The sequence below is a fragment of the Eublepharis macularius genome, chromosome 3, assembly GCF_028583425.1.
Source record: "Eublepharis macularius isolate TG4126 chromosome 3, MPM_Emac_v1.0, whole genome shotgun sequence".
Classification (NCBI taxonomy): Eukaryota; Metazoa; Chordata; class Lepidosauria; order Squamata; family Eublepharidae; genus Eublepharis; species Eublepharis macularius.
Window position 1 is genome coordinate 144721185 of NC_072792.1, and position 24769 is coordinate 144745953.

The 24769-nt window shown below is 42.8% G+C and overlaps 1 protein-coding gene across 1 annotated transcript in view; it reads left to right on the forward strand.

Annotated features, from left to right (window-relative positions):
• Positions 1 to 5703: 5703 nt before the first annotated feature.
• Positions 5704 to 24769, forward strand: part of GRAMD1C (GRAM domain containing 1C) — an 84728-nt gene continuing 65662 nt past the window's right edge. The window contains exons 1-2 of the mRNA XM_054974438.1: positions 5704 to 5832; positions 18245 to 18329. Of these exons, the coding sequence (XP_054830413.1) occupies positions 5704 to 5832; positions 18245 to 18329 (214 nt within the window). The remainder of the gene's footprint in view (positions 5833 to 18244; positions 18330 to 24769) is intronic.

A 24769-nucleotide genomic window follows, 5' to 3' on the forward strand; every position in this document is an offset into this window, starting at 1 on the left:
CTGTATTGGCCTTATACCCCACTAAGGTCCCCTCCCTAAGCCCAGCCCTCTGCAGGCTCCACCTCCAAATCTCCAGGAATTTTCCAACCCAGAGTTGGCAACTCTACTGTTCAGCTCACTAGTTAAGCTCCACCTTCTCAAGCCTGTTTTCTGTACCCCTGCTTGAAGAGAGAAGATGGATGGTAATCAGAGACAATGGTTTTTAAGAGGTGCCACCTTACCTTTGCAATGCTCTTCCCTTTGAGGCTTGCCTGGCACCTACTTTGCTTTTAGGCTTTAGACCAAAATCTTTCCCACACTGTTATCTAAGGGGTTCCATCCTTTTATAGCTGTTTTATGGTCTGGTGCTTGCCTAAGGACTGTTTTATCAATATTTTAAAATACTCTTTATTATGCCTTGGCTTGTTTTTATTGACTTGTTTTTATTGGAGTGGTTTATTTTTATTGTTTTCATTGTGAGTTGCTTCAAGCAGATTTGGAGAAGGTAGGATACCAATTTTCTAAATAAATAAATATGACAACTGGCAGTCCATGGCATTTGAAACTTGCCCTCTGACAAAATGCAACCATCAAGTGTATGCAGCAAGTCCAAGATACAATCCTAAATAAATTTACTAGGAACTACTCCCAAACTTGTTTGGAATCATGTGTTAATGTTTAGTTTAAGGATTAAAATCTAAAATTCAAGGTTTGAAATGGATAAACGTTTGTTCCAGATTTAAGACTCCTTCATCTATGCATAACAAAGATGCTAATGTGTTTTAGTGTTATGAGTTTTTATCATTATAGTTTTATCGTTTACTCTTTATGTTTTACATATGTGTTTTATTCACTCAATTGTAATGTCTTTTGGGTGCATGCAATAAACATTATTCTAGAGATTCTAGATATATAAGTTGTGCTATGGCAGTCAGTTAAGCTCTGTGGGTATGACAAAACTCATTTTCTGCTGACACTTTGAAAAAATGTGTCCCTGGCTCTTTACCACGTCCACTCCTCCCTATAGCCTATCTTCAGTTGTGGAGAAGAGCAAAGCAACGTAATGAGAAGGCTGTGTCTCTTGTGACCTGTAACTGGATTAAAATGCACTTTGCTATGCACAGTTAAAATAATCAGATTTACAGCAAATCATTTGCTTCATTGCTTTGTACCTGCCTACTTTGAGATCCTAGCCAAGAGACAAATGCTAGAACTTAGAGGCTATATAAAATAGAGTGGGTGAATGCTAGGGACAGTGAGTATTAATGCATGCTGTTTCGTGAATATAAGAAGAGCTCTGTTAGATCAGACTAGTGTTCAAACTGACCCAGCATCCGGTTTCCTGTAGTGGCTGACTAGATGTGCTGGAAGACCCACAGAAAGGACACAGAGGCCAAATTCACCCTCTGATACTTCCCCCACCCCAACAGCAGTTAGAGGCAGCATATTTCTGAACATGGTGATCCCCCATTTAACAATCATAGCTAATAGCCATTGATAGACATATCCTTTAGCGGTTCGTTTAATCTCCTTTTAAAGCCTTTGAAGCTAGTGGCCAGCCACCACCACATCCGGTGATAATGAGTTCTACATTGGGTTGCCAGGCTGCAATGCCTGAGGGGAATTAGGGGGCAGGGCCTAGTCACCTGTGCAACTCCGGCGCACTGATATCACTGCTGGTAAAACGAAGTGAGGCTTTAAACACTCTGCCATAAAATGCTAGAACATCCACAGTGTCTCTTCAGATATTTACAGGAAGTGATTTAAGCTCACCATGTCCTCCAGCTGGCACCTAAGGTGCTGGCAGGCCACAAACTGAGGTGCAGGAAGCATCTCTAGTTCCACAAGTAAATTATGTGTTGAGTGAAAAACAACTTTTTTGTCAGTCCAGATTAACTGCCATCAAATCCATTGGATGCCCTAGAAGTGAACTATTTTGAGAATGCAGAGTAGTGGATAAAGGGATCACTGCTGGATATTATCTGGAGGCACCCAAAATGTCAGAGCCAGCTGTTTTTGGCATTTAAGATGTCTTAATAATATACCTTTACTGGGAGATTGCCTTTTAATTCTTCCATATATCAGGGAGTTAATGACATACTGAAAGTAAGCATTTCAATATGTTAATAACCGGTAAACTTTGCTCTTTCATTTTTCTCGCCTACCTCTATACTTTCCTCCTTTGCAACTTACTATCCTTCCATTAACCACTAGGAACCTAATTTTATTGTTGCTTTTCAGAGACCAGGAAATTCTCCACAGGTGACTTCCTCCACCATACCTCTATCCTAGATCCACCACAGTGTCAGATGAATGGAATGTCACTTTGCTCCTAGCCCCTCACCGTGCCTTATTCCCTGTCTAAATTGGATTGTTGACTCATTAAGAAACTGGTGGTTCTATGTTTTTAAAGTTTGAGTTAAAACTGATACTGTACTTCTAAAGAACTTTGTGAAAAAGTACAGAATTAGAAATGTTAACAGCCTCCTGTATAGGCTATGAATTTAAAAGATGTACTAGAAGTATGTAATTGTCAGGAAAACCTTAGCTTCTAGACAAGTGTTGAAGGCCCATCAGAGAATTCGTACTAGAGACTATTTCTAGTGTAGAAAGCTCTTCAGTCAGAGCATAAATGTAACACAGCATCGGAAATCCCATAATGGGAGAACCTTTATAAGTGCCCTAAGTCTGTGAAAAAAGCTTTTTTCAGAAAAGACCATTTGGCCAGATATGATGTAGGTCTTTAATTTTCCATATCTCTGGGATGCAATTTTTGTTGTTGTTTGCTGTTGATGGTTTTAAACTGATTTTTTTTTTCATTTTATTTTTTCGTTGTTGTTGGAATGTTAATTACATTGATTGTGATTTTGACTGCTAGCCATTTTGAGGCTCCCTGTAGATTAAAAAGTGGGATTTAAAATATTTTAATAAGTAGTATATTCAAGTGGTTGCTCTGGAATTTTCAATAGCAGCTGTTACTGACCGAGTAATACATAACAATGAAGAATAAGAAATCCTTCCTTTTTCTAGTGGCTGGAATCTGCAGGCTCTCTCAGCATTAAAAAGAATTCTACCTGTAAGCAATGAAATATAGGAGTCTGATCAACCAAGCAATATTGCTGCTCCAGCTAGGCCTGGGAGCACTACGCAAGCTGTCCTTGATTACATTTCTTGAATTATTAATCCTACTCCAGGCATGGGAAATCTGAGCCAGAAGTTAAATTACTTGTCTCAAGTGATGCAGTGAATTGGCTGCAGAGGTGAGAACTTTAAACCCCTGTTCTTATTCTCTGTAACATTAAACTGCTGTTCTTCAGCAGAAATGAGAGGGCTAAAAGCAAAAACGTAAGACTTTACTCCCTGCATACAAGTTCATCAGTCTGAAACTTGATCACTTCTCTGTGTGTTGCCCGTCCAGCCTCTAGTCTGGGAGCCCAATACCTCCCATAGGGTGAAATCATGCGAATTTGCCTAAGGGAGCTGCTTAGGGCTCTCACTTGCATCTGAACAAAAGAACACATCTGTCATACTATTTTATTTTTTAGATGTGCCCTAAGCAGGCTCTTTTTAAGGGTGAAGAAAGAAGGAGAGATTCCTTTGGTCTTCATACAAAGAAGGGGCCACATTAATTTCAACAAGCAGTATCATGTTTCAGTGTTTATAATGATAGTCTCTTTTTCTGTCCAAGATAATAATACTGGCCAATAAAAATGCTTCCTGGCCCATTACAGCAAGGAATGCTTTTCTTCTTCTCCTTGTTGTCGCTGTTTTCTCAGAATCCTACTCACTTTACTAGTTTAAAAAAAAACACTGACCAGAGAGGTGTGAGGAAGATCCCATTTGCAGAACAAGTGTTATATTTATCAGAAACTGAAAGAAAAAATGATATAAGACAATTCAGAGGTCAAATGCAGATAGCGTTTGGAAATATGATATGAATATTCTTTACTGTTTCCAGCTGAAGGAGAAAAATGGCACAGAGTATAGTGATAAGGAAAGATTTCAAGTGAGAATTCAGTCCTTGGGTTTCATCTTAAAAAGAGCTGGATTGTCTTAATACACTTTTAAAACTGGGAATCAAGGTTTTTATGCTTGTATGTTTGCTAATAAGAGTTCTTGAGGCTCAGTATCAGGAAAAGACTCTGCAGGGAACATTGTTTTCAGCTAATCTGTATAACGGTACAGATAGGTGAAGAGACAGCATTAATTAAGTCCTAGTTGTTGTACCTAATGGTTGTCCATACAGCCATAGTTACACCTCTAGAGGCTTGTTTTATAATGATCGAGTCCCTGAAGTCGGAAGAAAATTCAGCTTGTTGCTGATTTTCCCAGGGCTTCTATTTCAGATTGCAACTTGGAAATGAAAAAGAAATTATGCAACAATTTTCAAACGTTATTTAGAGAGAATAAGCACAGGCAGCAATAATTAAACTTCTTAGATTTTTTTTCTTGCTTAAGAGCAGAACATTATTGATACTTCCTCCCTGGTAATACTTCTGTTTCTAGCTCTCTAGACTGTAAGTGCCTTAGGAGTTGATGAGGCTTGAGGTAGGATAAGCCATGAACCTTGGTTAGATGCAATTAATGAAGGATGGATCTTGTGGTTGGCTTATAAGTCAAACTTTCCTTTTCGTGGCTTTTGTGAAGCTTATTTGTGCCTCTAGATTTGCTTAATTGTTTGCATTAGCATAAAATGTTTATTTCTTGTGTATTTTTTGCCTCTCAAAGCAACCCACAGGAATCAAAAACTAGTACAAATAATGCATGTTCAGTCTAAAATGTTCATCAGGGAGAAGATTGCCATGATCTGAATTCAATTCAGGTATGATTGGGGGTGGGGGCTGAGTTGCTTCCTCTCCTCCCTGTGATGACCTCATTCATTGTAATTGGAAACTAGATGGAGTGAGGCACTTAGCTAGTGCTGGATCCAGGCCTCCCACTATAGCAGGAACTCTCCCTCTGGCAGCCTCGAGACACCATTTTCCATCACTGCGTGGAGATACAGTGAGTAGTATCGCTATGTCACTTCTAGGGATACACCAGAGGTGACATAGGATAGCTCTAGGAATAACTGGAAGCCCTATGGTTTTGCCCAGAAGTGATGTCAGCAACACTGTATGCCCCCCATATTTCCCATCATTTTCTATGCTCAGCCTGGCAACTCAAGCCTGGTCTTACTTCTGGATGTGTTGTAAGAAGAATTTTGATCTAGAGTAAAGTAGAACCAATGTTCAAAGCCTCTTCTCTCCTTGCCCTCATTCCCTCTATCCTTTCAAACATTCGAGGGTTAGAGAGCTTAACAGAGTGGCTGCTGTCATGCACAGTAGGTACAGCATGGTGGCAGAATTAAGGAGATATAGAAGCTTGGGTTAGCATGAGCCAGGTCAGGTGCTAATATTCCTTCACTAAAACATTAAGTCTTGCAACCCACTATAATTGCAGTGAACTGTCATTTGCCATCATCTTATACTATGTTAATTAGATGTTTGAGTAACATCTGGTAGGGTTATTAGCTGTAGAGTATGGCCTGTTATTTTTGCACCTTGCTCATAATAAATATGTGAGCAATGTGGTGACATCAGCAGCATGCTGTGTAATATAAAAAGCAAACCATGGCCTGCCAACTTAGAGGACAAGCCCAGACGTTCCTAAGCTCTCTTCTGGTCATACAGTCAAAATAACTGGGATGCAACAGCAAAAACCCATCTTTAAAGCCACAGGGCCATGACTCTAAAGACAGGGCTGACTGCCCCTGCATGCGTCAGCTCTGCATTATGGGATATTTATTACGCAGCTACGCCTTCAGTGAATTTTGCTGCTAACTCACCTGTAGAGGAGATTATACCTTTCAAGGTAGGATCTATAAAATCTTCTAAGACTTCTCAATAAAACAGCATTTAGAATCTATGTATACAATTCTGAATTTGATTAATCTTTGTAGCATTCACAAGCACAGATGCCAACTCTAGTGCTAATACAAGGGGGACAGAGAGGAAGTTGGGCTGATTCCAGACGACTAACCTGAAGGCGCTGCATGCTGCCATGTTCCGGATCACGGCGGGAAAATGTGAAATATCGCGTTTTCTTGCGTGAGTTTGGCACGACGTTGCGCCAAACTTGCGCGAGAAAACGCGATATTTCGCATTTTCCCCGTCGCGATCTGGAACATGGCGGCATGCAGCGCCTTCAGGTTAGTCATCTGGAATCGGCCCTGGTCTAATTGCTTCCATGTTTCTGTTTTGTAACCTGTTTCGCCAAGGTGTGAGTGAAACATGCTGTGCTTTTTTATAAGTCATTTCCCAAAAGAGAGCTAATGAAAGCACAGAATTTAGTCAGTCCTTTTTTCAGTTTAGTGTATCTTTTAAAAAGAACTGTAGAACTGTGTAGACTCAACAGTGTGTCACATTCTTTTCTGATGGAGAAACCACGAGCAAAATAGGATTTTTAAGTCTGAAATAAGTAATGTAGAAAATATTGGGTTGGATCCTGCAGAGGATTTGTGTAGCTGGAGGGTGGTAGTGGTAAAAAAAAAAATCCCTCTTTTTCTCAGGAGACTGCAGATTCCCTACTGATGCTGTTTCTGGGAGTTCTCGGTTTCCCAGGAGCAGCATTTGAGGGATATTTGGGGCTGAGGTGAGAAGGGGAGATAAGAAATCCACACTGCTGACAGAAATCCTTTGGTAGGTAGGGGCTGGCAGTGTTTACCAAAAAATATCCCTCCAAGTAGAAAACTAGATTCAATATGAATGCTAAGCATTCACGTAGTTCTTTCAAGATTTCAGAGCACTTCAGTTAACGTAGGCACTTCAGCAAAGTAGGCATGAACAACTTTATTATACATATATGGGCAGATAGGGAGAGGGGGTGCTGAAGGAGCAAGACTGACCACAGCAGCGAGTGTTGCCAGGTGTCCAGATTTCACCCAGACAGTATTTTCTTGGACTGCCCACAGAAGATGGAGTGAAGATGCCAGATACCTGGCAACCCTACCTGTGGGTGACATGTCTTCACCCTGCAAAACAAGCCCCATGCCACCTATGCTCATGGGTCAGAGGTGGCACGGCTGCTGCTTTCCTTCACTTCTCCTCAGCAGGGCCCAAAGTGTCTCTCACCCATCTCTGTGCCTCTGTTTCTTCCTCTCAATAGCCCTGTGAGGGAGACCAAGAGTGCCGCACTGGCTTAGTCACCTAGGGAGCTACCTGCTGGCCAAGCATGCCTCTGGATGCCAAAGGCTCTGTTGAGCTCTCACAGTGGTTTCCCTAGACACGGCCTCAGAAGCTGTACACGGGAGGAGCGGCTGGCCCAGGTAAGCTGGCAGCAGCCCTGGGCTGGCTACTGCTGTGCCTCGGTGTGCATGAGGCCCAGGGCCCTCAAGAAGAGTGGGAGCTCACACTCCGCCTGCCTACCTCCTCTCCCCTCCCTCCTGTGCTTCCAGCACAGCAAGGCCTCTGCCCAACAGCATTGTTAACTGCGGACAGTGCAATGACATCACTTCTGGAAGTGACCTCATCGCACTAGGGGCCCCTTTTCTCCTTGTCCAGTATTTTTGTGAAAACCATCTGGCAATGCTAACAGGGGCTTCCTCATTCATAGATCACTTTTTAAATGATTGCATCACACTAGCCTTCTTCCTGACACAGTCATTCAATAGGTGCAGGATTTTTTTAAAATTCAGAAGCAAACATTCATTAAATGAATTTGAGCCTACAGTCTGAAATGGTAGAAAAAACCAAACTGAGGTTTGCCACATCCACACAAACGAGGCCTAAGACTCTGCCTGGAACCATGTACACAAATTGCAGGGTATGCTGGGTACATCATTAATTATATGTGTCTCTTTTCTAATCTAGAAGTGTACTTAGATATCTCATATATAACCATAATGTTGCTGTCATAACGTTTGAAAAGCAGGGCATACATGTGAGTCCTCCTTGGCAAGAGGGAAGCAGAATAGAAACATTTAAATTAATTAAAAGCCCCTCATACAGTTTGATTGGACTGCTATTTGGGCTTTTGCACGCTGCATTTCTCACATCTATATCCTGTTCAAATTTTACACTCCTGTGTGGTTGCCCAATCAGGTGCACCTGGTAGACAGGATGGGAAGGTGTACTCTTTTTTCCTCCATTGTCCATTGAAAAAGTTCAGAGAGAAATAATGAACAAACTGGAACTGCATTTTGTGACAAGGGGTCTAACAGCTTGATCCTATGCACATTTATGCAAAACAAGGCTTACTGAATTCACTGGTGCTTACTGCCCTGTCAATATCTATAGCATTGCAGCCTAAGTCAAAGTCTGGTCTTGGTAGGGTTCCCAGGTGCCCACCAGTGGCAGGCAAATTCCTGGGGATTTGCCTGCTAATCGCCCAGTGATCGGTGGGAGGTAGCAAGCCCCCCAGAGGTTGCTCATCACCATCAGGCACCTGGGGAATATGCACCATGCACACGCTCCCTGGGAGCATGGTGATGTCATTTCCAGAAGTGACGTCACCGTGTCTGCCCTGGGGCGCACGCGCAAAGATCAACCTCATGCCCAACACAAGGAAAGTGCTATGGACCCTACCCTCTCAGAAGGAGGGGAGAGGGACTTGGCAACCCTAGGTCTTGGAAACACTCCCACCCTATTCAGCATGTTTGGGGGGCAAATACTGTAGGAAGCAATAGTCAAGAACTTGCCTACATTTCTCTGCTTGTGGTACTTAACTGCTTGCTTTTATGAAAATACATAATAATGGGAAATATGTTTCTAAGAATGCATTTAACCTGGAAACTTCTGTTCCTGGTTCAGTTAATTACAGTAAAGATGAGGTAAAGCCCTCCCCCATGAACAAGCATGGTGTGATACAGGAGAATCTTGCGCTGATGCTATAAGGGGGTTCTGGCCGCACAATTGTCCCTATGTTCCTATTTGCTCCATACTCTGCATATATGTGGCTTGTGGGGATCTGATATTGTTAAAAGTACAAATAATCCTGGAAAAGCCTCTTGATCAGATGCCTCCTAATGCTGCAGAGAAAGTAAACATATGCTCAACAGGGTTTTAAGGCCAAACTTGGCCACAGACTGCTTATACGAGAGAGTTCCTAATTCCCTTAAAAAGACAGTTCATGATATTTTTCACAATGGTTCTATTTGAGCTGATAAATCATTCCCCCTTTTCCCGAGTGCTGAACCTTTTAAACAGGCCTAATTATTGTAAATATTAATTGCTGGATATTATATCTTTAGGTTGCTGCACTGCTAATATTCTTTAGTTTGTATATAGGTCTGGGATGGTGAGTCAGGATAGGAGACTCTCGATGTAATCTTTAAACCATGTAGTCGGACTATTAAAACTTATTAAAGGCTTTACTTTTGGTATTTTTTGTTGAAAATAGTGAAATATGATAACATGAGTATTTAAAAACATTTTTAAAAATAAACATTCCTGGAAAACATAGCGATGCCTAATTTCCCTCCACAGATAAAAACCACAACAGGTCACTGTTATCTTTCTAATTTGAGTAAGTTCATGAATGCTACAGCAGATGTTCAAAGTGAGAAATTAGAATCTTGAACACCAGACATATCAAATGCCAACTCTCACATGTTGTGCAGCAAACTACCAATCCTGAATCCCCTTAATTCTCTTAATGGTGCTCTTGGGGATTATGGTAGCCTCTCCAAGTGTTTAGCTTGCCATAGCAAGCAAGGTATTTGTCTCTTTAAGCTGATCGGAATATTTGCCAAGTGGTTGAACAGTTAATAAGTAGATCTGGCAAGTATGAATCTCTTTTCTAAGCAGGGAAAGCGGGAGGTGGCTATGCTAAAATTGCATAGTTATGTCGCTAGGGTTGCCAGGTCCACTTATCTTCCCGGTGGGAGAGGGGGAGACCCAGCGCTTACCTTCCTGATGCTCAGGGACTCTCCTTGTGTTCATGCAAAGCACACGTACTTCTCACACCAGCGCAATGACATCACTTCCAGCCAGGAAGTGATGTTATTGCACAAGGCTGGGGAGCACCCGCATGCTCATATGCTTCACTACAGGCCGATTTGGGCCCCAGTTATACCTGATTCAGCCCTTTTGGGGACCAAATTGGCCTGCTGCAAAGCACGGGAGTGCTCTCAGGGCAGCGCGATGATGTCAGTGACGTCGTCGTTGCACTGGCTCTGGGAGCATGCCTGGGAGATCTGTTCCCTGCCTTTCCTTCTACTGGACAGGTAAGTGATGGCGGGAAGTGAAAGGTGGGAATGGGATCCCTATATGGAGCAGAAATATAATCAATCACCCTTAAAGCAAGACAGTCTTAAACAGTTTTGTGTTCTGAAATTTAAACTATAAACTGAGTTACATATAAAGATAATCTTCTTAGTCATTTTGCCTTTACTTTCACCATGGATTAAGTAGTAGGAATGTAGAAAAGTTCAGGGTCAGAACGAAAGGAGCCAGCACAGTATACTGGTTACAGTATTGGGCTAGGATCTGGGAGGCCCAGGTTTGAATCCTTACTCTACCATGGAAGGTTGCTGGGTAACCTTGGGCCACTCATGCACTTTCAGCCTAAATTACCTCACAGGGTTGTTGTGAGGATAAAATAGAGGAGCATGTTGTTAGCCACTTTGGATCCCCACTAGGGAATGATTAAATAAATAAGTAGGCTGCAAACTTGGTTTTTCTGAATGTTCAGAGATGGTGAAAATGGGATTTTGGTTCCCTACCCAGTTTTGCTAACTTGGGCTCTAGGGTTGCCAGCTCTGGATTGGGAAATTCCTGGTGATTTAGGGGTGGAGCCTGGGGAGGGTGAGAGTTAGGGAGGGATGGACCTCAGCAGGGTATAATATTAGGGAGACCACCTTTTGAAGCAGCCATTTTCTGCAAGGGAGCTGATGTCTGGAGATCAGTTGTAATTCTTGGAGATTTTCAGCCCCCACCTGGGGGTTGGCGGCCCTATTGGTTTCACTGCTTTTTAAGTTGCTGGGGAATGTGTACGGATGTTTGCTGCCTAATTCTGCATCTAGAAGGCAGTTGCTTTTGTAAGTGTAGTAGTGTTACAGCTTTGGAGATAAAACATTTCTGGGAAAAAAAGTTCATAGCTCAAGCCTGGTATAAGTGAGTACATAAAGTTAACTGCTTTCTAGTTTTTTTAAAAAAACCTGTCCCTGTTTACCTGAAAGGAAGAGTATTCTCTCCACCACCCCCGCCCCATATGCCGTTAAGAAAATGAAGGGGTGGGATTTAGAACTTGCATATAAGTAACAGTTATGTAACAGTAATAAATTTTTTTGTGAATAACCTTTTCAAAGGAGGATCGTCTTACATTTATAAAAGTACATTTGGGTAAAGATGACTAGTTCATTGAAAACAAAATTTAAGGGATACTTGTGCAAAGATATTTGTAAAGCAATTGTGCATTGGAGGGGGGAGTGAAACCCCTGTAACTTATGAAATGACACTCAATTCTGTTGGAACTAGCTAAGCTGTATGCAAATAATTGTGCAAATAATAAGAGGGGAAGATTCTGCACGTGATGGTACATTATAGAGGAAGTGTGATCATTCAGCAGTAATAATAGTGCTATTATTGTGCAGCTCTCCGGGCTGTGGCTTCTTCTGAGTCATGTTAGGCACTGCTTGGCATCACCTTCCTAAACAGGTGAGAAGAGATTGCTAAGTATGTGAACATGTACTTAAACGTTTAATGCATGAGTTATGACTTAAGGATACGGATTTATTTAAATACCAGTTTGTATCCTAAAAACTACTGTGTGCGCGTTTCGGGTTCATTATCTTTGGGTTTGGAAAGCTAAGAAAGATTGGCTTGCTTATCTGGATGAACTAGTTTTCAGGGGTTAAGTAACTGAACCCACTATCACAAGAAGGCCACTTTGCCCCTTCACTTCTGGTCTTCTAGCAATCCCGTGAAAAGCATGTTTCTAATATTTTCTGATACTCCTGATTTTGGATAGTATTTTTTGTGATGGTTTTTATAGTTTGATCTTTACTATGTTAATATGTTATAAATGTTGTGATATTCATATTGCATTAACTGCCTTGATTATTTAACAGAAAGTTCAGGATATATTATTTTCGATATATAAAACTAGGCATATTTTTGTCAAGTTACCATAAATGCTAGACTTGGTAAGACTACATTTTTCCAGGGTTATTTACATCTCAATGTGTTTTAAAGCATAGTTTTGCTAGATAATGGGGACTTAATTTCCTGTCAACACAATATCATCAGCTCTTCTGCCAGTACAGTGGGATGCCTTTCACTCTAAGAGCAAGATTCATGTCCAGTAGCACCTTAAGAGACCAAATAGATTTCTAGGGTACAGTCTCCTGGACCTAGATCTTGCTCTTCTACTACAAACCAACATGGCTACCCATCTGAAACTTGTCTCTAAGGGCCAGACTACAAGTGATGAATGACACAGGTTGGACACTTGTCAGCTTCCCTCAAGTTTTGATGGGAAATGTAGGCAGCTTGACAGAATGTTGGACAAGTGACAGTTGAAAAAGTCCATTGGACAGCAGTCGGAGAGCCAAGCTACAAGACCAGGACACCTACATTTCCCATCAAAACTTGAGGGAAGCTGACAAGTGTCCAACCTGTGTTATTCTTCACTTGTAGCTTGGCCCTAAGGCACTTACATGGTGAGAGGGGGTGGAGTCTACAGTGCTAGGAAAATGGAAACAGTATAAATCTTCAAGCAGAAATGTAAATTGCTAAAGTTATTGATATGCACAACTACAAATGCCTCAAAAACATTTGTAGGACTGGTTTACAATGATACACTTCGCTCATTTTTAGTTTTATTTATTCAAAACATTTATTTGTTCCCTTTCCACCCAATTAGGTCCCCAAGGTAGGGAACATAAAGGCATTAAAACAGCATTAAAATGTAAATATATTTAACAAAACAGTAAAAACATATAGACAGAAAGACAGACAGACAGACAGACACAGATGCACACAAACCTCACAACCAGGGAGGAGGGCCAATAAGAGTTTTCTGGGATTTCACCAAATGAAACACAAAATTCTTCACTTGCTGGTGAATGACAATGACAGAGGGAGACAGATGAATCTCCTGAGGAGGGAGTTCCGAAGTTTCAGTGCCACAACTGAGATGGCCCTTTCTTGGGTTGCCTCAGATGGCAGGGGCACCCCAAGCAAGGCCTCTGAAGAAGACCAGAGTGGACGGGTAGGTGACTGGCTAATAATTCTTATCTGAATCTGCAGCTGACTCAATTGAAAAATGAGGTTATGTGAAAGCATGCTCTCTGTTTCTGGTGTTCTGTGGTCATTTACACAATTAAATGATCGCTTGATGTTGCAGTTGTTAGGTGGTGACCATTCATGCATAAGCAATTAACAGATGCATATATATTATAAATGTTTTTGCATGTGTATCAGCACAATAGGGTTAAGTGTTAGGGGATTTGGAAAAGAGGCAGTGGACCCTGTGAGAAACAAAAATGTTTGAAATTTCTGATTTCATGAAAGAGTTGGCAGCCTAGGGTTTCTAATGCCTATGTTGGGGCACTTTAGTTTTAGGGGCTGCTTCATTTTAGGGGCTGAGAGCAGCACACTGTGTCTGTTCGTAATAGCAAATGTGTGTATGCCCACAGAATGTTTTCCTTCATAAAAGAGAATAGGAAATCCACAGTATGTGTGGAGCTTTTGAACTGACCTCTTAAATGGCAACCATGTTCTAATTATGTATTCTTAAATGCGTGGACTGAAGCATTGATAACTGAGTGCACCACAGAAGCTATATTGATTTTGGGGGGCAGACTTTTAAAAAATATCTCTTAACTGTCCTCCCAACCTGTTTGATCTCAGTAGTCAGTACTATAAGTTTATTGTGCTTGGAAAAAACAACATGAGTGGAGCCCGTTCAAGAATGTAAATTGGTAGATCAACCCTGAACAAAAGCTTTATTTAAGGTACTTTCCAAACTACAGCCTTTTCTGGGGAATAAAACTGATAGTTATCTATCATTTTCCCCTTCTATCTTAAATTGTATCTACCAGTTTAACACAAAGACTGCTTTGTTACCTTTGCTCAGATTATGGAAAAACAGACATGCCAAAAAAAGGGTTTGTAGATGAGGTATGGTGTAATGGTAGAGTTAGGGCTTGAGAGATGTAGTCTATGTAATGTTTAGCTTTGGAAAGACTCCCAGGAATTTTGACTTTGCTGTTGATGCTTTAGAGTCTCTCTGCACAAATCTTACATGGGGATGCTCAAGTGTATGGAGACGCAATGTTAGCTGGGAAGCATAGTTTAAAAAAACAGAGCCACAGGCGCTGTCAATTTAACCTCACCTTTGGGAAAGCGAAAAGGAAAGGAACAAACCCTGTGAGGAGCTCTCTCTGCCAGCTCTGTCTTTTTAAACTACCCTCATGTAGAGAGGTGAAATTGACAGAGCCTTTTGCTCCATCTTTTTAAACTACATTTCTCGGCTAACGTCGCATCTCCCTACACTTGAGCATCACCGTGTAAAATGTCTCGTGTAGAGAGAGACTCTGAGCCTGGGATATGTGCTCAACTGAATGTACTTGCAGAAGTCTTTCCTTTTACCTTAGTCGCCTTAGTGTAATCAGCCTGCAGCTGGAAGAAATCCTATTTGACCTGAAAAGGAACATTATTCCTTAAAGTAGATAAGTTGTTTAAGAGGATAAATCTATTTTTCTCATGTTCTGTACTTTCCATTTATATTTTATTGGTGATCCATTGTCCATTGTGTGTACTTTAGAACAAAATGTGTATTTTCTGCCAGTAACATGGTGTCATCTGCATATCTCAAATTGTTAATGTCCTACCCTGCCTACCCTGTCTACCATGCAAAGCAACCATTTTCTTCAGGGGAACTGCTGTCTGTGGCTTGGAGATCAGTTGTAATTTTGGGAGATCTCCATCCACCATCTGGAGGCTAGGAACTTTTGAATCTATTAGAGTTTCAAGTTAACACGATCAAGGAACAAAGAGCTTTCAGTCTTTTTCTTTGTCAGCTGCACAACAATATGATAAAATGAATGCAAATCTAACACACAGTGGAGAAAACACATCAAGAGAGAAATGGAGCAGCTTAGAAATGTTTATGAGTTTGCAATATACATTTGGAATATTTGCATATAGTAATAGGATTCAGTCCAAAATCAGAATTTGCCCTTGTATTTTGTGCAGCAGAGTTGCCAAGCATTGCTGGATTTCTATGACTGGAGTTAGTGACATCCCCATAGATTAGCAGATACCTGAAGAAGGAAAGTCTGACTCTTGAAACCTCATACCCTGAAAGTCTCGAAGGTGCCGTCTTACACAGGTTGGACACTAGTCGGCTTCCCTCAAGTTTTGATGGGAAATGTAGGCGCCCTGGTTTTACAGCTTGGCTCTCCATTACAGCTGCAAGACCAGGATGCCTACATTTCCCATCAAAACTTGAGGGAAGCCGACTAGTGTCCAACCTGTGTAAGATGTCACTTTTAGTTTGGCTCTCAAATCTTGCTGTTCTACTACAGACCAACACGGCTACCCACCTAATATTATTTCCATAGATTGTAGTTGTTAGCAGAACAAGATGGAGCGTCATACATTGCAGATTCAGTGTGGATTGCTCCTTGTTTATTGGCATGCACTCTGGCACTCCCTGGCAGCACTCTTCATGATGGATTTATGGTATTGAAGAGTCTGCAGCATGGTGTTTTTCAACACTGCAAAGGCAATATAACAATCCCCAAAATGTGGGGGAGAGAAGATTTAATCCAGTAGTACTTGTAGTTCATGGAGAGCCACATTGGCAATTACCATCAACTAAAAGAGCCACATAACTACTGTATGCCTCTCGTAGGATTGCCAGGCCAAAACGGGCAATTGGCAAGAGGTTTGGGGCAGAAACATGGGGTGTGTGTGTGTGTGTGTGTGTGTGTGATGTCACTATGCCACTTCTGGCTAGAGTTGCCAGGTCCCCTTATCCTCTGAGTGGGAAGTTGGAGACCTGGCACTCACCTTACTGATGTAACCGTGTGGACACAGTGTGCCCGTGTGCTCCCAGAGCTACATGATAACGCCACTTCTGGGAAGTGACATCATCACTCAGGCCATGTGCCACCCTAGGAGTGCTCCTGCATGCAATAGCAGGCTGCGGAGCATGGATGCTCTCCCAGGGCAGTGTGACGAGCCCTGGAGTGCTCCTGCACTCTACAGTGGCCAATTTAGGCCCATTTGGGGCTGAATCAGGTCCATTTGGGACCAAATTGGTCACGTTTCAGGTCAAAATTGGCCTGCTGAAGAGCATGGGAGTATAGCTGGGGTGGCAAGATGGACCCTGAAGTGCTCCTGCATGCCATAGAGGGCTGATTTCAGCCCGATTTGAGCTGAATCAGGCTTGCTTAGGGCTGAAATTGGCCCACTGCAGCATGTGGGAGCATGCCCCGGGAGGCACATTCCCCCACCTTTTCTCCTGCTGGCCAGGTAAGCAGGGGTGGTGGGTGGAAGTGGGGAATCCCCTGCCCCTAGTGGGGGACTGGCAGCCCTACTTCTGGGGGAAACCCAAACATGACGGGGTGAAATCATAGAGTTTCCAGTGATTCCTAGAGTTACCTTATGTCACTTCTAGATTTTCCCTAGAAGTGATGCAGTTATCTCATTAGTTTTTAATTTTTTTCTCCCACCACCACTCAGAATGCTGGCAGGCAAAGATGGCTGCCAGAGGGAAACCTCCTGTGAAATTGGGAGACCTGGCAGTCCTAGCCCTGTTCACACATACTACAAGAATGTAAGATATAACTTCTAACTATGTGTGTGTAATGTGCCGTCAAGTCGTAGCCTCCTGCTGGGGATTTCAAGGCAAAATAACAGAGGTGGTTTGCCATTGCCTGTCTCTGCATAGCATCCCTAGTTTTTCTTGATGGTCTTCCATCCAAGTGCTAACCAATGCTGACCCTGGGCCATCCAGATCAAGCCTGACCATTAACTATAGCTTTTTAAAGTAACAAATTACTTCTGAGAATGTAGAGTTATCTCTCCCAATCACTGTTAAACCTTAGCCAGCTGTTGAGTATCTGAAGGGAAGGGCTCCCATTTTGCTCTTCTCACTCTCTCCTTAGCATTAGGAATAGCCACTGAGGCAAGAGAGTGAGATGGCTAGGGTGCCCAGAAGATAGCAAGCTGGTTGTGGAGAAACGGGAATAAAACGGTCACCACCCCACTGTGGCAGCTTGTTATGGTGGTAGTTGTACCCTCTCTTCTCCACAGCCAGCTTTCTTTCCTCCTGACAGCTGACTGGGTGCTGGATTGTTGGAGAGGGTGGGCTCTTTACTCCCACTGCTGCTCACAGTTTACCCATCCTCTGGTTCTTTCAGCAGCTCCTGGTTCAAGGTGGGAACCACCTGCCAATTGCAAGTCTTAAAGGGGAGTAACCCTGCTCATTTTCCTGGAACATGGAGCAGGTGTCACATTAGAGAACAGGGTCCAAAGGAGCCACAGGTGGCATGTCAAAGAGACACATGAGGCATCTGAGCCAATGAATGAGTATCAGGGCTATATTTGGTGCCAGCAGTTGGCAGCAGGGACAACATGAGTGTGGGCAGGAGATGCGGGGAGGGCAGCTTCCAAATGGCTGAGGCTTCTTGCATTACCTTACTGGCGAGGAAAGAAGCTTTATGCAGCGGATCCTGCACCACAAAGGTCACTTTAGAAAGGCATCAATGTAGCAAAATACATTTCAGAATTTATTAATATCATTCAGCAGACTGTTGGTTTTATAACTACATCTGTTAGGCGTTCATGTAGATGACAAAAAATATCGGTATAGCGTTTTTAATGTTGTTAGGGATATGTAACTATGCACTTGTGTTTCTTTTAATTTTTTTGCATGGTAGGGAAGACCATTTTTCATCTTACCTATTTTCTTTGGCAACTGTCTGCTTTTTCCTTTTTAAAAATGGCATTTATACACAGCTGATGCAGTAACAGGAGTCGATTTTAACAGTAGAGTTTCTGTTGAGTTTTGTTAAAGTGACCAAGAGTTTCCTCCGAAAGGTGTAAAGAAAAACAATATTTTAATCTAAACAAAGTTATTATATTCAGTAACATCCTTAATGTTTGTTTTGAATGTTGAATAATATATTTGTGGTGTTTAAGTTATTTCTCTAAATCATAAATTCACAGTGAGATTAAATTGACCCGTTCAGGTTTTTTTTTGTATTCTATAAGACTACCCTAGATAATTACAAAAATGCTCACACTTAAAAACTTTTCATTTTTTTTTTTAGATCTCAAGTTCTACTTACAAATACAGGAATGAAGAATTTAAAAGACAGTTCTCACACCTACCAGATTTGGAAAAGCTTGTAGTAGGTAAGGTACTTTAATGCTGCTACTGGCATCCTCAGAATGGTGGCTTTACGTTTCTAGATTTTGTGGCTGTAGAGGAATCTGAAAGCACAGCAAGACTGGAATCCAGAAGGGAAATTTAGGAGTCAAAGAACAGCCACATTTATTAATTTTCAACTCTTATGATGTGAGAGCTGGTTGTAGCACAGATGCTAGGAGATTCTATGAATCAGAAAATTCCAGATTCTGCTTTTGACTTCTGCCATGAATTTATTAGGTGTCCTTAGACAAAGCCCCTCTCTCATCATTACCTCTCCTCTGCAATATGGGGATAATAAATACTAATCTACCTAACAGAGTTGTTGTAAGGATTACAGAAAGAATTTATGCTGAGCAATTTGAATGTTTGAAAGCACTACACAGATGCTAAGTATTACTGTTACAGGTTTTACAAGTGGAGACCCATGAGCAAGTTTCAGGGAAATTCCCTCACTGGTCTTTGCTTTTTCTTCTGATGCCTGTCACCAGCCATCTTCCTCTACCTTTTCTCCCACTGATTTCTCTCATTTTTTTCCTCTCCTGCTCTACCTCTTCTCCACCTTTACCCCCCAACACCAGTCCTCCTCACCTTCCCTTGTCCGCCTGCTGCCCCCTCTTTTCTCAGACTGTCCCCTCTGCCATTTCACCTATCTGCCCCTCACATATCTATGTCCTTGGCTCCCTGCCTGCTCACCCTTCCCTCTTCGCTGCTCATTCAGCAGACCAACCACTTGCCAGCCAGTCCAACAGGCTGAAGCGTTACCACTGCCTGCCTGCTACAGCCGTTCCCCCTCCCCTGTCCACCTCAGCTGTGGGGGGCAGCAAGACTGGCTCTTCTTCCACATGCGCAGCTAATTTTGTAGTGACAATGGCTTCTCCTCCCACCCCTCCCCACAGCAATGGGGACCTGTCCCCCTCCCTGGCACTGGGCCCTCCTGTCCACCTGCCCCCAGTCATGCTGTTCACTCACCAATTCTTCCTGCCTTGCTTGGCAGGGTGGACACTCACCAGGCTGTCCAGCTAAAGTGCTGCCACTGCCTGCCTGCCATGTTAGCTCCCCTTCCCTGCCTGTCTTAAACAGCGGCTGTGGTGTCACCAGCTCCTCTGCTGCCTGCCCAGTTCATGCAGTGAGAGGACAGCAGTGGCCTTCTCTCTCTCTGCCCACCGACCTGCCCTCCTCCGCATCGCTCTGCCCCTCCACTGCATGTCTTCTGCCACTCTGCCTCCCCAGCCCTTTCCCTTACCCGTCTCTTGTGCCCCTTCTGCCACTATCAGGCAGCAGCTGCAGCAGAGATACATTGTCTGCACATGCACGGACATCACTCCTCTGTTTGGGAGGGTTTAAATCCCCCGCCAATTTTTCTCAGTTTTCTGATTTTTCTGCAAACTCTGGGTTTTGTAGAAATCAATATTTCTGCCCTGTTCACCACCAGGTCCAACATTATATCACTGGTGACTGTGAATGAGAATGTACTACTTAGAACTTTAATGGTGAGCTACATGCTGAATAAAAAAAATTCTGTTAATGACAAAAGGGAGGAAAAATGCCCATCAACTACAGTTAGATCTCTGTGATGGTTATTAATAGGATAACATCGGTTTATGCTTCTCCAGTATTTGATTTGCCTCCTCCAGTACTGATTAGCTACCTGTGTCCTATTTTGCTGATAAGCTCAAAACAGCAGTGTGATGGACAGAAGGCTGTCCTTCCCCTGCAAGGTAAAACAGCCACTAAGAGCCAAGCTACAAGTGACACCTTACACAGGTTGGACACTTGTCAGCTTACCTCAAGTTTTGATGGGAAATGTAGGCGTCCTGGTTTTACAGCTTGGCTCTCCATTACAGCTGCAAGACCAGGATGCCTACATTTCCCATCAAAACTTGAGGGAAGCTGACAAGTGTCCAACCTGTCTCAGGCATCACTTCTAGCTTGGCTCTTAGTTGTGAGCTGCCGCAGCATCCAATCACCCTTCAGAGGGTGGATTAAATGGTGAAAGGAAAGGCAGCAGCTCAGTTCAAGGCTGCCTCAGGGAAAAAGCAGTCAGCTTCTTGTATAGCTCTGCCTGGAATTGTGGCATAGTGGTTTAACTTTACCTCTGGGAGAGGGCACAGTTTTGAGGACTGTCTCTGGTGCTTAGCAGCCCTCATACACTTTAGCCTGACTCTTGGGAAAAGGCAGGCAGGAATGGGTGGGATCCTGTGCATGTGTGAAAGGTTCTAACCTGGTGGCTAGTCACTGAAAGCTTGCTTATACTTGGAAGTATTAAAGGGGAATTAAAATCTCAACCTGAAGCCATAACTTGCTTAAGTTTAAATGCCTCAACCAGATTTCTCCTTTGAATGTTGGGAAACCTGGGCTGCTGGTCTGTTCTTTAAAAACAGCCTGCATATAAATAAATCTTCTTTGTTATTTTCCCCAATCTCCTGCTCCAGTGATGTCTTGGGTTCTTACTACAAACTTAACTACAAACTTAACTCATAGCAAAGAAATCAAAGCCTTTATACTCACTGCCATAAGAATATCTAGCAATTGTGAGGAAAAGGTTTACATTTCAAAACAGACCTAGTTTCCAAAATTATAGGAGGCTATGTGGGTTCCCTCAGTTGGAAGAAAAGACCAGTTGCACGCAGGTACTTGTACAGAAGGTGTTGACTCTCCTGCAGCAGAACAAACCTTTCCAACCTTTATTTCTTGTTCTTGCACAAATCCAGTTCATGGTATTATCTTTGAGCAGCTTCTGTGAGTGGCCAATTGGGTTGAAATTTTTTTCAACTCAAGCAGAGTTCTGAAAAAAAGTTCTTGTTTGTCCTTTGCTTGCAAATGTTCTTGTTAGAATACTGCGAATGTTAAATTCAGTTGTGTCATATATCCTTACATTTTATTTCTGTTTTTACCACTGTCTTCTGGATATTTTTTCCTTTTGCTCTCAAAACATTCTGCAAGCCTTTGTTCATTCAGCTTGCCCCTTGCAAATCCTCTTATCTTGTGCGTGCGTTTTGAGAAACTCAGAATTGCCCATGACAAAAACTAACTTGGTTTCATTGTTTAAAATCATTCTTGAATTGTAAGTATTACTTTGTGCTGTGAATTTAGGGTGTGTGTGCTTTTTAACTGTTTAAAATAGCCCATATCAAACAGAGAATTAGTACAATCTGCAGTAAACAAACCATTTTATTGTAAATTTACAAACTACTGTTTGCACTGGTGTAATAAAAAGAAAACAAATTAAGACTTTGAGAGAGAGGCCGTTTCCAGATGGCTCCCCGCTGCTTGGAAGAAGCTGGAAGATCATGAAAAAAATGTGGAAGATTGCATTTTCTCATGCGAGATTTGTGCGACGTCACATGACGTCGCGCAAATCTCACGCGAGAAAACGCGATCTTTCACATTTTTTTCCCGTGATCTTCCGGCTTCTTCCGAGCAGCGGGGAGCCGTCTGGAAACGGCCATAGTCTGCATGCTTCAATCATCCTGCATTTGAAGAAGAAATTAAATATCTGGATTAACAATAAACTATAATCCATCCAATGTAAGTTCTACCAGTCAATGAGAATACAAAGTTATAATTTATAACCAGGGCCGTTTTCCCATGTCTTACCTGCTGTTGGAACATTGCGCGAAACACCCGGAAGACAGTGTCTTCTTGCGCAAAATCACACCGAGGCCATTTCTACACACATTGAATAATGCACTTTCAATGCACTTTCGCAATCCTTTGGAAGTGAATTTTTTGTTCCACACATGGAAAATCAGTTTCAAATGTTCACTAAAGAGTATTGAAAGTGGATTATCCAACGTGTGTGGAAGCAGCCCAGGAAGATGCTGTCATCCAGGAGTTTTGCGCGAAATCGTGTCTTCCTGGTGCAGTTTCGCGCAAGAAGACACTGTCTTCCAGGTGTTTTGCGCGATGTTCCACTGGCAGGTAAGACGTGAATATGGCCCAGGTTTTCAAAAGAAAACTATTCACTCAAAATGGAGCCTACTCTGACCTCTAACTCTTGTTATATTGACCTCTAACTCTTACTATATTGTAGCAGTTTTAGAGCTTGTCCTCAAATAATTGTGCTCAACTCTGGTTTGGGACATTCCTGGAGATACAGAGGTGGTTCCTGGGGAGGGCAGAGTCTGGGGAGAGAGCTCAGCAGGGATATGATGCCGTTGAGTTCGCCCTCCCGAACTGCTGTTTCCTCTGTCATCTGATGATCAGTTGTAATTCTGCCAGAGATCCACCCTATCAGCAAATGAAGCATTCTTCTGATTTTAAAATGTGAGGCAAGTAGTTGGAGCCTTTTGCAGGTGTTAAAGATGGAACAGGCCCTCTTTAAAGAAGAAGAGAACCATGGCTAGTTCTTAATGTGTAAAGGTGGAATAGCCAGCCTCAAGTCTTTGTGAAGCCTGTGAGTAGGAATTAGGGTTGTCAACTCTAGCTTGGGAAATTCCTGGAGGTTTGATGCCAGAGTGGGGGCTAGCTCAGCAGGGATGTGATACCACCTTTTGAAGTGGCTTTTTTCCTCAGGGAAACTGATTTCTGTAGTCAGGAGGTGAGTTGTAATTCTAGGAGGAACACCGCCCCCCCACAGACTCACCTGGGGGTCCAGGTTGCGGGCCACATGGGGGAGGGGAGCAGGAGGAGGTGCATAGTGGCTGCCATGCCAGGGGCGGAGACATGTGGAAGACCTTGGAGGAGTGGTTCCATGCAGATCCGCAGCCAGCCCTTGTTGGGGGAGCTGGGCCCTCCCCATCGGCACTTGGCTCCTGGCTGGCATCCAGCCCTTCCTTTTGTCAAAGCTTCATAGGGAGTAGGTGGTTTGGACATTTGGTACTGATCCATTTGGGAGGAAATAGGACCCATGAGCTCAGTTTCCCTATTATGGGGATCCCCTTAAGGAGTCTGGGGAGTGGGACATGGCAGGTGCATGCCCACCTTGGGGGCTGTCAGATTTGCCTCACTCTTAGGTGGCAGGGGATCCACACAGAGGTGTCATCCCATGGTTCTCTCCCTCAGGAGGGGTCTGAGGGGGTGTGGGGGTCATTGGCTGGCAGGTGGGTCAGCCAATGCTCGGATTTGTGCCCTATGCAGCACAAATGCTCCATGAGATGTAATATCAATAAAGTTGTGGCCTCTTTTAAATCCATAACAGTTGTCTGTTGTGTTTTGTCACCTTGCCCCCCCCCCATATCTCCTCCCCCTTGCAGTGCTGGCCTGCAACTCTAGATCCCTGTAAATAAAATAAACTCCCCCTTCTAAAGCGCTGCTTCCTGCTGAGTACAGCTGTAGGGACATAGAAAGGGGGGGGGGAGTATACCTGCACGCTGCGCTCTCTTTCCATCACACATGGAGTATGATTGGGGAAGGCTTCCCAACATCGGAAACCTTCTTTGACTTCATGTCAGAATGCATGCATTTGGGGAAAATGGCATTTGCTTTCTCCTCCCAAACCAGGGTTAGCAAACTCCTCCTCTGCATTTGGATGCCATGGCAAATGGGAGTTGACCTGAAGGTTTCTCAAACCAGGAAGCTTTCACATTATGCAAGGGAATGAGGGAGGGGAGCACTATACATATATGGCAAGAAACTACATTTGTGCTTGTGACAAATCAACAGACAAATGACACAGGTTTGTGATGAAGCATCAGTGTGGCATTTGATTATGAGCCATAACACCCATAGAACATCCTTGAGGTGCTGGTGGATCACGTTTGTTCTGTTAACATGGACAAGCTCTCTGAATCAACCTAGGAGGGAGTACCACTGTGCTGGCAGAGAATGGAAGATCATCCTTCAGTAGGTGGTACCCATGCAAATGAATTAGCATCCTGGTTTAGAAATTCCATGGCCTGAAATGTGATGCTGAAGTCTGGCTTGGAAACTGACTGAGTCTTATAGTGCCTGAATTATCATAGTGGAGATTAAACTTTAATTTCAATGACTGCCTTTTCTCATGGTGTATTAACTTTTAATCAGCAGTGGAATTAATTCTACTTGTAGTTTATGCAAATACCATATTATCTTTTATTTCACAAAACTAGTACTTGGTTTACTGATGACATGTATAAATGTACATGCAAATGAGGAATTGCTGTATTTTTCCTCCTCCTATAATATTAGCCTTTCTCTCCCTGCCCCCCACAGTTGCTTTTGAAACATTTCTGTTGGCCTACTGGCAAATGCTAATTCGCTAGTGAATTTCTCGGCAGGACCCACCCTTTAAAAATGGGAATCGAGCCTTTTCCTCAGTCTTCTCCTGTGAAGATACAATCACATTGTATCATATTGTAGTTTTTTCACTAGAGGGGTAGCTGTGTTTGGCTGCTTTCACACAGGTTGGATGCTTTCAAAGTATTTTAGCAATCATTTGGAAGAAATTTTGTTTTAACAACACACTAAGTTAAGTCCTGTGGAAATATGGCATCTATTAATCAGA